The sequence below is a fragment of the Chelmon rostratus genome, chromosome 14 (assembly GCF_017976325.1).
Source record: "Chelmon rostratus isolate fCheRos1 chromosome 14, fCheRos1.pri, whole genome shotgun sequence".
In the NCBI taxonomy this organism is placed as follows: Eukaryota; Metazoa; Chordata; class Actinopteri; order Chaetodontiformes; family Chaetodontidae; genus Chelmon; species Chelmon rostratus.
Window position 1 is genome coordinate 13,912,985 of NC_055671.1, and position 13,876 is coordinate 13,926,860.

The 13,876-nt window shown below is 42.0% G+C and overlaps 1 protein-coding gene across 2 annotated transcripts in view; it reads right to left on the reverse strand.

The window, feature by feature from the left end:
- Positions 1 to 13,876, reverse strand: part of nbeaa (neurobeachin a) — a 92,563-nt gene that overhangs the window by 32,742 nt on the left and 45,945 nt on the right. For both annotated transcript variants that reach the window (XM_041951652.1, XM_041951653.1), the window contains exons 10-17: positions 12,982 to 13,115; positions 12,257 to 12,365; positions 10,534 to 10,686; positions 8,502 to 8,670; positions 3,167 to 3,246; positions 2,568 to 2,630; positions 2,073 to 2,170; positions 1,144 to 1,236 (exon numbers count right to left, since the gene is read on the reverse strand). In XM_041951652.1, coding sequence (XP_041807586.1) covers positions 1,144 to 1,236; positions 2,073 to 2,170; positions 2,568 to 2,630; positions 3,167 to 3,246; positions 8,502 to 8,670; positions 10,534 to 10,686; positions 12,257 to 12,365; positions 12,982 to 13,115 — 899 coding nt within the window. The remainder of the gene's footprint in view (positions 1 to 1,143; positions 1,237 to 2,072; positions 2,171 to 2,567; positions 2,631 to 3,166; positions 3,247 to 8,501; positions 8,671 to 10,533; positions 10,687 to 12,256; positions 12,366 to 12,981; positions 13,116 to 13,876) is intronic.

The window sequence follows — 13,876 nt, forward strand, 5'->3', positions numbered from 1 at the left end:
CCTGGTCTGTCATAATAAGACATCACCATCACTGATACAAAACACACACACACCTTGTAAGTCCACAAGAAACACAGTGGTATAAATCTCATCCACAACAGCTCATTTGTGGTCTAGGTGATGCCCTGATGATGCGCCTGTGATGCAGTGATGTCACTCTGCTCTCCACCAGATATGAGAATAAGGGGCCATATGCACACATGCATATCTTGTAGGTGTCAGCAACAGTAAGATTTGCAGAAATGTCGATTTATCAAGACTGGCTGTTAACCCATAGCAAGTAGGAATGGCAAGCAGCTTCTATAACATAACAAACACAGCTGTTCATTAGATATGACACTGACTATCACTGGTTTTACTTTAATCTATGAGATCAACAATTCTATAAAACAGAGTCAGTGGCTCTGGAATCATGATCATAGCTGAAACTCTTATTTTTTATCCTGTTTTTTAAGCCGATAAATCATCATAAGCGGTAAATCACATGAAAATAGGTTATGTTCAATTGACTTGAGCCGTATTTATTCTGAAAAATATCTTGAAATGTCTCTCAGATGTGTAAATGCTTGGCTGTACTGTGTGTAAATTACTACCTGGATCAATATTAGATTTCCATAAGTATTGAGGCAACGTGTCAACTTGAAGGGGCAGCCCCACAGGACATTTGGTGCGAGCAGATGTTAAGTAGGTGGGGGACTGAAGGTGCGGGGCTCAGGTGCAGCTTGGCTGCTTGCTCCCATGTCGTGCAGCAAGAGGCGTGTGTGTCACATGGGATGAATAAACCCCCCAGCATTCATTGCTGCTCATCAAGGTTCCACCTCCCTGCCAGTGCACCATGTCAAAATGATTATTCCGCCTGGACTTGATGATGAGGACATTATCTTCGGGTACACACACAAACAAACAGTCCTTCAAAGGCTCACTGGAGGCTGCACTGCTGCAGTTTTTACTGCAGAGTGTTTTCCCACACTCAGACCTAAATGTAAGGCCTTTCAGTCTCAATACCCTGATGCAGTATATGTGTTTTAGTTGTGACAAAAAAAAAAGTGCTCCCTTATTTCAGGGATTCACTATTTACTGAGCACCTAACACCACACAAAGGAATACAGCAGACAGAGAAGACAGAGACAAAGAGGTACTGACTTGTGACCAAGGTGCTTGAGGAAGTAGCCCAGGACTTTGAGGGCTTGGACCCGGATACTCTCACTCTTTGAGGCCAGGAGCTTGCAGATCACCCTGCAACAACCACACAGCCACACTGATTACATGTCACTGAAGGGATTAAAATACCCGACACGAATGCAAAAAGGAGTTCTTCCATGTGCGGTAAACACCTGCTGCCTGATACTGAGGAAACATCTTCAGAGTTAGGAACAAGTGCGCTGACTGAAGCATTTTCTTCAAAGGAGTGGACTCAGAGGATATAAAAGTAAAAAAAAAAAAGAAAAAAAATGGGAAAACAACAGTTTGCTGACTAGTTCAGCAGAAGATTTACCATAGCAACAAAAGAAGACATCCATGTGTAGCTGTGCTTTTAGAGAATTAGCAGCACAGTCGGGGGCCGTCTCTGAGAAATCAACTGCTTGGTTGAAGCTACCCTTCGTATTTGTAACATCAGTATTGTAACTGAACATTTGCACGAGGGCATTGCGGTGAAGCATTTATGTCGCGGATGCTGCACAAAACCATTCTGGAACAAAGCTGACGATTTTATTTTGCTCACCAGACAAATCATGTGACAAAGACAGAGGCAGAGAACGTTACTTTCTATCATAAAAACCAGAGAATACAATCACATTTTGCACATTTTGCATCCTTAAGTCTAAATCTCTCACTGCTTAGAAAAATGTGTAAATGACAGAAATGTACAGATATATCACTTTGTCTATTCATACTGAATAATTAATGTTGTATTACAATTAATATTGATTTGAATGTGTATTGGTCATGCAGAATAAGGCCTTAATAAGTGATTTATAATGACTCGTAGGTCTGACAAAAACCATGTTCACTCAGATCTGGTGTTGCATCAAATCCTTCCATGTTTGCATGTACACGTGGGCAGCATTCACCTTATTCCATTCCTCTGGTCAAACGCAGGGATCATGGACGCTGGGTGTTCAGACATCAGGGCCACCAACAGCTGGAGCACATCGTGGATATTCTCATCCTGCGGAGAAAAGAAAGCCAAGTCGAACAGGTGAATAAAAGAAGAAGAGGAAGCCCGTCGGGACAGAAGAATAGAAGGTTAAGAGGACAAAGACAGAGTTGTAGGGGTGGACTAGGAGGGGGGGGGGGTTGCGTAGGAGCAGGTGGTATTTCAGAGCAAGAATAGATATAATTGTTACAGAAGAGTACATTCTGTTCAGTCCATTGTTGCGCCATTTTTCATGCTGTCACAGCACTGAAGCTGACTCACACTCTCACTCGTTTAAGTGGACCATAACTCCAGCCCACAAATTATCATGCACATTTAGCCACCAGCTCCACTCAACCGCTCTCACTGTCTCTTTTTGTGCTGCCCTCTCTCACAGCGTCTATTCTGACACAAAGAAGGTGGCATTTACCTCATGCATGGTCAAAAGGTAGTTAAGAATGCTCTGCAGCTCGTCCTCCTTCACGCCTCGGTCCTGTGGATAAAACAGACACGGCATCTTTCACCAAAACACTCGGGATCTCCAGTTGTTTTTTCATCTTATTAACCTCAGATCACTTCATTACTCTTGTTTCTGTTGATGCATGTTAACAGTGAAGCAGCAGCAACCACACACACACACACACAAACACACACACACATACACACACACATTTTAGATTAAGGCAGTGGTCCCCAGGACGGAGAAAATAACAGCAAACATAATGGAGGAAAGTGGTTTCTTGCAACATGAAGGTATGCTATGCAGGAATTATTGGTCAATTTTGTAAACAAACAGTTTTCAGCGCTACATCCACCATTTTCATAGTTTCCTCTTGGATTCTTGCTGCTTACAGTCATCTGGTGATCTCCTGACCTTACCTGCACACTGTTATTGGCTGGGGGCTACACACCCACTGCCAAAAGATTGCAGCCCAGAAACATCCACAGCAAAATGAGAAGAAAATAAGAAAACGCAGGCAGAGAGCAGGCTGTCTGCAGATAAATACAGTGTAATAACACTTATTATACCTTTAGTATGAGTTGTTTGAGGAAGAGCAGCATGAAGGCTCTGAGCGAGATGATCTCCTTTTGGGATGGCCGCGGTCCGTCTAAACAAGCACACACAAACAAAAGAATTATTTTCTGTTAAAAATCCATTTTTACACACGATAATGATCAGCTAAATAAATCTGTAGCTCAGTTTGAGTGAGCCCTGTTGTTTACTGATATTAGATTTTATTGGGCTTCCTGGAGTGTAGAGAAAAACATGTTAACACACAGACACACACTCAATGATAGAAGTGTGAACTGTAAATCACTGTCATTAACTCCAGAGGCAATTTGGCAATCTGGATATTTTATAGTTGTACTAATCTAACTGATTACAGCAAAGACATCGCAATTTACAGAAATGTGATTGATGGTCCAAATGATCCAAACCAAACAAGCGCTGTAATCCACTGTATCTACTTTAAAGCTCTGGCACTCGGTCAGTTTGTTTGCTGTGCTGGGCCGATCGAGCTAAAAACACAAAAGCATCTGACGCACAACACAAGAAATTTCTCAAGTGGGTCTGATGACATCGCCTCTTTCCAAAAGGTCTGACGTCTTGAAGCATTTAGCTCCTCTTTGCAACGATTCATAACTTCCACAGACCTCTATTTACTTGTTTATACATTTCTTTAAAGAAGTTGTGCCTGAGCATTTCCACCTTGGAACTGCAGGGGACCAATTGCAGCCTTACAAACACGGATTCAGACAATCAGGGTTTCATGAAGAACCAATCCCATCAAGAGGAGAAGCAATGAATCAGTATTTTTGCAAGCTAAGTTCCAATATTTTCAAAACGATGGAAGAGACTTGCTCTGTTTTCGGTTGCAAAGTTGCAAAAAGAGAAATGATGAACGTTCATGTATTACCAGAGGATCTGAAAAGCCATCTGAGAGCCAAGATGCAGCCTGCAGTGGCCTTTTTCAGAGCATTGCTGTGTCACAAAATTTACACTGAAGCCCGACGCTGTTCCATCCATTTATCCAGGGGACACGGCGAATACGAGCCAGCATGTTGGTAAGTTTATCTTTTATTATTAGCCTGCCATGATGATTCATGTCAAATACTGACAGGACATTTAATATGGCTTGGTGGTGTTGACAAAGAAAGTTACGGTAAACATTACTCAAAACAGTTTGTCATATAACTCAGCTACTGATTTGATGAGCAGAGATGAAGCTGCAGGCGAGCGGCACAGGGGTGGGTGGAGATGGAGGTGGTGACTGCTTAGATCCACCCATGCTAAAGGAAGGCAAAAGTCTAGCTTTTTGTTGGAATAAACTTGGTATGAATCCAAAAAACAGTAGTAACAATTGGCGTAATGCATGAATACATTTTTCATGGAAAAAACATCTACATATGTAATTTTGATGAACAGAAATTAGTTTTTAGGGGTTCAATCAATGCCAGGAGACAAACTTTAAGAAGAAAACTGACAACTCAGATGTTGGCATCGCAGTTTCATTCTTGTAATTGTATTTCAATCATTTTTGATGTGTTTAACGTGTGCGCCAGATACACTAGAAGCTTGGGGCTGTGATGAATCGCTCAAAACGGCTGCCAAATAACTGACTAATGGAATATGGTGAAAAAAGTCCAAAAGATGAATACATCAAAGCAAGAATGATATAAGACCCACCATTTGGAAATAACAGCATTTTTCCTTTAAGACTCCCTGTGGCCCCTGCAGCCACTTAAAGTTGACTTTCTTTTCCCGACTTTCCCTCATTCTTTATCTTGTCATTAGCAAACAAACGGTCAGTACACACAATAAACCTCACAAGCTACCTGTTTTCATCAGCACTCTACATTCCCAACAGAGGTTTGTTAATTTTACAAGGCAACAATAAACATTTATGATGCTGGTGTGCATTTGCTGCTGCACACTTTGCTGCGTCAGGACGTTTGGAATTGGCCGTATTTTATGCGAGCTACAAAGGGAGACTACTGCGACTGCGAACAGTGTTTATTGTGAGCTCAATGAGATGCACCTCTCTGAGCATTTAAACCCGTATTTGACCCCTAGCTGCTTAGCCAGCGGAAGTAAGCTAAGGGAAACATAAAAGACTGAGGGTGTGAAAGGAAGAAGATTCGAGGCTTCGCCCTGCGTTATCTCTCTCATGCTCTGCTGGCCTCGGATCATGTGAGCGTGTTGTTGTTTCAGATCGGTTCACCTGCTCTTCACAAAGCCAGAACATGACACTGAAGCAATCCCCTGTGATCCATCATCCTTATGTGTCAAGCTGGTACATGTTGGCCGGGTGGCGACACCCACCATCCATCACGGTTACGCAGCAGTTCAATGTGTTCAGTGTTCAAGCTTATATTAGTCGAAACCACGGGCAGCTCTAATTGTCACCTTTTACTTTTTGAAGACTTCATTTTCTTCCTTTTGTGTTCCTTTGATGCTGATCTGACTCGATGGTTTCATCCAGTCATTATGAAAAACAGTTTGGTTCTGCCAGTGTGTGTGTGTGTGCGTGTATGATAGTGTGAGTTTGCTCTGACTTTGGCAGCCTTGCAACAGCTACACACACGTGTTGATTTGATCTAAAAATATAGTGAATTTCTTCAGTCGTTTCATTTATTTGTTGATCTACATTCATTCGGTGTGTGCTGAAGATTACTTATGGGCACGTAACACATTTACTGTCAAACTGCCTTGTTTTACAATGATTACAGGGTAGAAAACAAAATACATTAAAGTAATGGTACCACTAAGATTAGCAGAATAACACTGTTTTTAGAAAAAACTAAATAAGTAAATACGTAAATAAAACTCAGGCATTTAAATACTTTGTCAGAACTTTTATGCCAATCATTTGTTTTAGCTGCGCTCTTGTTTCACTCAATAGAAGCCATTTAATTGCTGTTTCTGTTGTATTATAATTTAGCTGGAAAGTTCAAAAGCAATGTGCCTGTCGAGGGCAGAAGGCCTGAGGTGTTTTTATTAGGTGTAACACATAGTCCCCTTTTTGTGGTCCTGACAGCAATTTTTAACAAACATCAAATAGCGTTCTTTGTAAAATACAAGGCAAACCTGGAGAGGAGCTATGTATTTCTAACCAGGTTCAAAGCAGGTGCAGGGTAAAAACACATTTACACAAAAAATACTAATATATCTGCAGGTTGGATTCAACCTCATTACTTCAAACTGAGGTATAGTTAAATGCATTTCTGTCCACAAAGCCCACTGTATGTTCAAAATATGTGCACATTACTATGCAAATTAATTCCATCAGTGCATATCACAGTCTTACAGTGTAGTCAAGTACACATATATGCAGCTCCAAACCACAACTAGCCCATCCTTACTCTTTGAACAGCCATTAGTATGTGTCTGAGGCTAATTGCTACCGTTATCAGTGTTTCTTTATGTGGCTAAATCCCAGCAGTCAAACAGCAATATTGCCAAACAGAAAGGAGGCCAGACAGTCACTTGATTAGAAATTCCAAAAGCTCCCTTGGATCTGCCAATCAAATCTGTCTGTTGCCACGGCAACGCGGATGCGTACTCATCGTCAGTGGAGGGTCCGGAGCAAAATAGCAGGTTGATTAAAGTGAAAGGCCTGCTCCGACCTCCCTGAAGCTCTGGTGTGCAGCAACTGTGGCTGTATTAACACTGTTCTCTGCTGAATTACAAAAAATATATATACAATATCTGATTTGTTGCTGTGCTATGTTTGGAATATGATGTGTTTTAGAAATCCTGCTACAAATATGGACAAATCTTTTATAGTTTTGTTTCCAAACATGTTGTTAGGACACAAGACATTAGACATTTACAAAGAATATGCATTCTTTCTTTGTGCAATGGTCTTATTTACCGTCCAACACACAGAACCATCTGCACCACAGGGCTGCTCAGCATTGCTCATAAGCAGTGGTTAAACAGAGGGAAATTACCCACTCACACCCACCTTATGCCAATTTGCATTCCCATTCAAAGCCATTAAACATTCAGCTAGCTATTCAAGTCGCATCGATTATCGCCTTTAGGTCTTCAAGGGGTCATTTTGGGCTGTAAGCTAAAACTGATTTGACGACTTTAAAACCTCTAAGCTCATCTTCCTTTCACAGAATCGTCGCTCCTCACGGGGCAAATGCTTACGATGAAGCGATTCGTATTTGCTGCATGAAAGTAGGGGTGCTGTAGAATAAAGGCTGAATAAAAATCAAGTCAGAAGTGATAAATAGAAAGTGTCCCAGTTCATCAAAACATCCAAAAACACCTCTACATAAAACTAAGTTAATTGATTCAACTTAAAAACACAAGGTCATCCACTCTGCCATGACTTACATTTAGCAACATGACTTCTTGTTTCTCAGGCGGCAATAAACTACCTCCTCTACCTCTTCATCATAAGTGTGAAAAGTACTTGCTAGCTGACACAGCTCCACAGGAGACAGACTGTTTCAACAGCAATCAAGGAAAGAAAGAAATCTTTAACAAGTGCTTCAAAGTAATGATTATAACTTAAGTCGAAAGATATTGGTGGTGTTTGGCTCTTTAATGCTATAGCACAGTGTGGCTGCGGCCAAGAAAATTCTTATTTAAAAATTACAATGCTTCCATGTATTAATCAATGAAAGCATTTATCTAGTAATGTCTGGGTCAACTGCATCTGTAAATTGCGCTAATGGAGAGACAGCAGCCACCTTTAAGAGAGCTGCTTATTTCGAGAAATCCAATATCAAGTGTGTTTGTATTGTCTGATATCACACACAATGTCTCAATAGGCTTTTTAGGCTCATGTCAGCAGCGGTTCCCTATTCCAGACACATCCCAAACACATTTTTTATTGTCGCGGGGACGCCGGGATGCCATTAGTTTCGAGTCCTGGACGTTGCTAACACGTACTGCCCCTGTGTCAGAGATCAACGCTACCACTGCGTGCGCAGATAAAGGCCCTGTTAAAATGTTTTTACAATTTCTGAAGTGGCTGAAACTTTTTTTTGTGAGGACACTGTGAAAATCCAGAAAAATGTTGTGTCACAGGGAGATGTTATGGTGTGTTTAAGACAAATAAAGACGGGAAAGAAGAAGCAGTCATGTCGACTGTATGAAGCAGAAGAATTTGAGACACAAGAGGAGAGATGTAAAGTTGTGGGCTGTATAGACACACAATAGTGCCACATATGTAGCATACAACTGATTCCAGGTCAAGAATAGTGTCTTTACATCTCTGGTGGTGCTCATTAGGAGTGCAAAAGGGACTGTCATTGTTCCTTGTTCACTGTTTCTTACCTTTTTTTCTTTCTTCTAACAGTGAGCATGCTTTTGTGTGCAAATTGTGTGCGAACGTGAACGTACCAAGACCTTTGGGGGTGATTCCACTGCACTCCAGAGGATTGATAGCCCAGTAGTAGTACTTAAGAGTGTGCATCAGCTGCAGGACGGTCCCGACACGGCGTATTGTGGTGTAGATAGTGGCGGTGCCGATGAACTCCGACGACAGGTACGTGTAGAGGGATAGCTGGACCTGCATATATACATCCATTAATACGGTAGATATAGGCACATGCACACACACATGCGCACGCAAAGGTCGACGGATAAATGGAACCTGCCAGACTCCTGCTGGGGAGAAACAAATCATCGGTGTGTGTTTCTGGTGCTCAAACAAAAGGCGGTTTTTATTGTGAAAAGGCGTCCACAGGGGAACGAGAGGAAACTTCCCTCCAGCAAAAGCACCAATGTTTTTTGCTTTGTGTTATTTTTGATCTTTCGGTGCCTGAAGCCATCAAGCATCTGAGGAGCCCCTTACGCAGCGCTGACATTTAAGGAGGGCGCTCTCCGATTGCTCATTTCCTTCGTCCCTCCTTCCCTGCCTCCTGCTGTTCCCCCCTTGTTCCCTCTCTTAATATTCCTCTAACCGATCCTCTCCATCGCCCGTACACAGATTCGAGTCTGCTGCACGCTCACAAGTCTCTGAGCTCATTACAGTGACCACGACACTGAGGACCATCCTTAACGAGGTAGCTCTGCTTAAGCGGATGAAATTAGCGGAGTGCAGCGGCCTGACCACGCCGCGTCGCAGCTCATCTAGAATGGAGAGTGCACTCAGCTGACTTAAACAGCCTTCATTACATTACATTTCACACATTGAGCTGATGTGTTTACCTGCTGTGATTTACAACAAGCTCCGGGTGCACAAAAGCACGAAATTCCTTGATCGTGGCACAAGAGTTTGGGCTGCACTGCTGCAGCGAAAGCTTGTGACGAACATCCCGCTGTCTCTGAAAGGATTATGTTTACCAGTGGTGCTTGGTAAAGAAAACAGCCCCTTTATTTTCAATGTGAAGCGAGGGAGGCATTACAAGAGACGGGAGATGAGATTCAGATGTGATTTCTTCAAGTGTTTCATTAAGTCCTGAATATGACCAAGGCTATTCTTGCCAATAATGAAGGTGATAATAATACCCTGAGAAGTGGAAAATAATAAAGCTCAGTGGGAGACAGAATGGTACAGTGGAAGCAAGATTAAAGGATTAAAAGATTTTTTTGGGTGTGTTACTGCACAGGACATTTACTATGTTTGTCTTGATGTCATTACGGCCATGCTGAATGTTTACAAGCAATTCATTGCAATGTTCTGCACTGGCTCTCAATTAAAGGTAAAAACCCAAAAGGCAATCACATCAAGCCACTTTGAACTGTTTTGCGGCGATGTGTTTGCGATGTGTCGGATCCTGGCTTCCACACCCTCCTTATTCTCCTGAGCAGCAGCAACGGCTCGGGTCGCATTTCTCCCGTCTTAACTCCTGCGCGCCCTGGAGAGGGGTGCTGCTATACCCAGGAGCCAATCACATCTCAGGGTCAGAGGGGAGAAGACAGGGAGTCGGGAAGTTCTGAAAATAATGGACGCAAGAGCTGACTGGCCCTGCGGGAACGCCAGGAACACTCACATCTAGTTCAGAGTGGGAGGGAAAAAAAAACTACACATCCCTCTTCTGTCCTGGGGTCTTTTCAAATGTCACTTTTTCTCTTTGTTTCTTTCGCTTGCATGTTCTGTCCTCCTCCTGCGTGATGTTCCAGCTCCTCCCTCTGTGTCCTGCAACCTCCTTTGTTATATTATTGTAAAGGGCAATGGCCACTAAGATGTCAGTCCCTCCTTTCTCTTCGTCTCACGTTGCTCGCTTGTCTCAATTTTCCTCGCATTCGGAGAGAAATCTCCTGGATACACGAAGGTGATGTTCTCTCTTGCTTTCTTTTTCTACTTTTTTTGTCTGTCATACCCGTTTGGAGTCAATCACCCCCATTAATTCTCTTATCAGGATCATCATCGTCTGTTTTTTGCTGCAAGGTCACGAAAACACACACATATTCACACAAATAAACAGACCTTGGCAGGGGTGTGTATCCAGATGGCAGCGTTGAAGAGGACATGGTCACAGAGCTGTTTGAGGAGTGGCGCTCCATGAGGTAAACCATCCAGATACTTGGCGAAGGACAAGAACTGTTCAAGTACCGCCCTGGTGATGTGGACTCGTGATGACTGGACAGACGACAGGACACATAAGCTGTGATTTAACCACACTGAATGTTCATGCAAACACCTTTTTTGACTTTTAACTCAAGCAGTGTCTTTATACAGCACTGTATATCAGGCTCTAACCAAATCTATTAGTTAGCCAATAAAGCCAATTTATATCTCCCTCAACTGTTATAGAACTGGGCAAGATCTCACCAATAGAGCTCCTTTAAACTGCGACAAAAGAAAACTGCATCATTATAGTACAGATGATGCCTAGTTGCCACAGTTACTGTTTTGACTCTTTAGCGACACAGAGGACTCACAAGTAAAATGAGTTCAGTTTCGTTAACATCTACAAATAACAGTTTGATTTCAATAACACAGGTTTTATTGAAGTTACTGTGTCAGGAGATGCTGTCAGCCTACTGTAAAGCCAGTGTTACCATGGTTACATTCAATCATCTGCTGCACTGGGTTTTACATTGCATAATCCAGGGTTCCCACACATTTTTACCAGACAGTAAATGAGAGAGGTACATACACTTTGTTTCCCTACAACTAAATTCGGCCACTAATTGGGCTCGGCTCTGCCTCTCTCTTGAGCCATGGATGACATTCATCATTCAAAAGCCTTAAATTATCAAACACGCACTTTCCGGGTATTTTTGTGGATAAGTGAACTGGCGTTTGCTAACTTCACTCGACATTCCCACCACCAACGAGCTGCATGTTGTGTATCATATGACCAAAAACAGTGTACTGTACTATCAAAACTTTTCCAAAACATGTTAGTTAGGAAATACCTAACTATTTCCAGGCTTGGAAAGCATTTTTTCAAACTTCATAACTTTACCACGCATTTCATGCCCGTGGGAACACTGATAATCTTCGGCGCCTTTGTTATCAGTTGCCAAAAGGTGTCAAGCCAATAATTTACACCAGCGAATAAGACTGGGGTGTAATTCTTGAGGTATCTGTCTCTTTCTACTTCTTTCAAATCATCTTTTTGCACATTAGTGGCTCGCTGTTACTCCCCGCTGCAGTTTGAAGAAACAAAACTAAATTAAAAATATCTCCTTGTTGTTGTTTCGGAGAGGTGTTGATTCAACTGTATGATGGTTTTGGAGGCTGCAGCCTGTGGCGCTGTTGAACTGTTTTGCATCACACAGAGAGATGTTTCACCAAAGCTCGTACAATACATCGGGTGGACATATTAATAGAAAGACCTGCCAGCATCAAGCAATACAATTCAACAACACCACAGACAGCAGCCTCCAGAATGAATGAACATTACAGATTTACAGCAGGGCAGCTGCATTAGACTTTAATAGTTGTACCTAATAAACTAGCAACTGCGTATACAGCGGACAAACATGAATATTGAGGCAAGTAAAACATAATGCCCAAATAAAAAAAAGGTAGTTCCACAAGCATTATAAAACTGGAGGTCTTAAAAGCCTTGAGAACCTCAGTGAAGGACATGGTGATACCATGACCTCCAATCATGGCGACTCTCCTTATTCACCCAACAACAACACGTACATGAACATGTAAGAATAAACTCTTCATCGTCGAGGTCATGTTTACTGACCTTCTCAAGCAGGTATCCAATCACCAGGAAGCCCTTCCCTCCCAGCATTTGCTCCTGCATGGCCACTGAGCTCTTCAACAGTTCCACCAGGAACGCCAGCAGAGTGGCACTGCAACAGACACATTGTACACACATGTTGCAGTGATGCTGCATGGAAATCTTTGATTTCTACATGTCATTTATTTTTAATAAGCAGGTGTGTTTTTGTTTGTTTTCGTGGTCGTCCTCCTGATGATATTTGAAAAAATAGTCTGACTGCAGCTAATGCAACGCGGAGATGCAGCCTGATCTGTAACTGCATCAGGGCCGATTTGGCGAAGGTGGTATCAGGACGATCTCTTAGCGGGGAGAACGCAGACACTCCGGCTTTCTGAAAGCCGCTCTTCGCTCCAGGGAAGACTGCATAACTCTTCCTACTTCAGACTTCCACGCCCTTCTCTCTATAATCAGTTATTTCTCCCTGTAGCATAATAGTCTAAGGTTGGTCTTGCAGATGGAAGATAATTCTCACACATGTAAGATTTATCCTTATCTAATGTTGCTCATAGTCTCTGGTTTCCTCTTCGTTTCCATTCCCATTCCAGGATCAGCTGCATGTTGCACATTAAACCACAAAACATGCATTTTTAGATGTTTTAGCCTATTTACTGCACTATAAATCATTTAAACTGTTTATACCACTGCATTACATGCTGTCACCGGGTTTATTTTTGTAGACCACTTACCAGACTGTGGTGTCCACGCTGCTGTCATTGAGCTGTTTGTAGTCAAGCTGAGCGAAGAGAGGGAACAGGACCTGGATTCCACCTATAGAGTGGATGGCACTGTGGATGGAGTGGGTAACGATGGCCTTCACATCCTTAAGGGACGGAAATGGACCGTTAGTGCTGACAGAGACACGTACTGTACTGTATGTACACACAGATAAAAATCACACTACTGCAAATCCACATCTACTGCTGCTCTCAAATCCTGCATTACTACAAATTTTAATGTAATCAAAGTTAAAAAAACAAAACATATTTGTCAGAAATTACAACTGAGGCCTTATTTCACAATGTACATACTGTTCTCTGCCTTTAATTATCTATTGTTTATTAGCTTCCTGATTTTCATCAATTTGAAGCTTGAAAGATGAGTAAGAACGATGGATATTGTAGGGCAATTTCCCTTGGATGTCAGAGAGAAAAAAATATTTAATTTTGAAATTATTTCAATTATACCAAAAAATGTTTCCATAGCTCTATAAATGGAACCTGTGTAAGCTGCTTTATGCTGTCTTAACTCACTGAACTAAACTCATAAAAAGACAATTGCACGACCTCCACTAACTAATTAAAATATCTTTGGAACTATAAGACAAGTTGACTTGCTTTGTGATTTTGTAATTGCTTTCCGAATTACTGGTGCATTGTTTGCACAAGACGAAAAGCGGGAAGGGCAGAAAGGAACTTTTACCAAGAGCTACAAAGAAGAATCACCATAAGTAAAGCAGAGCCTCACCAACCTTGGAAGAAGAACACTTAAAGATATTTGCTCAAACACAACTACTGTGCAAGCAATATCCTCAAAGGAGAGAGTTAAATTAAGAGCTGAAAGCCTCTCTAGAAATAATACCAT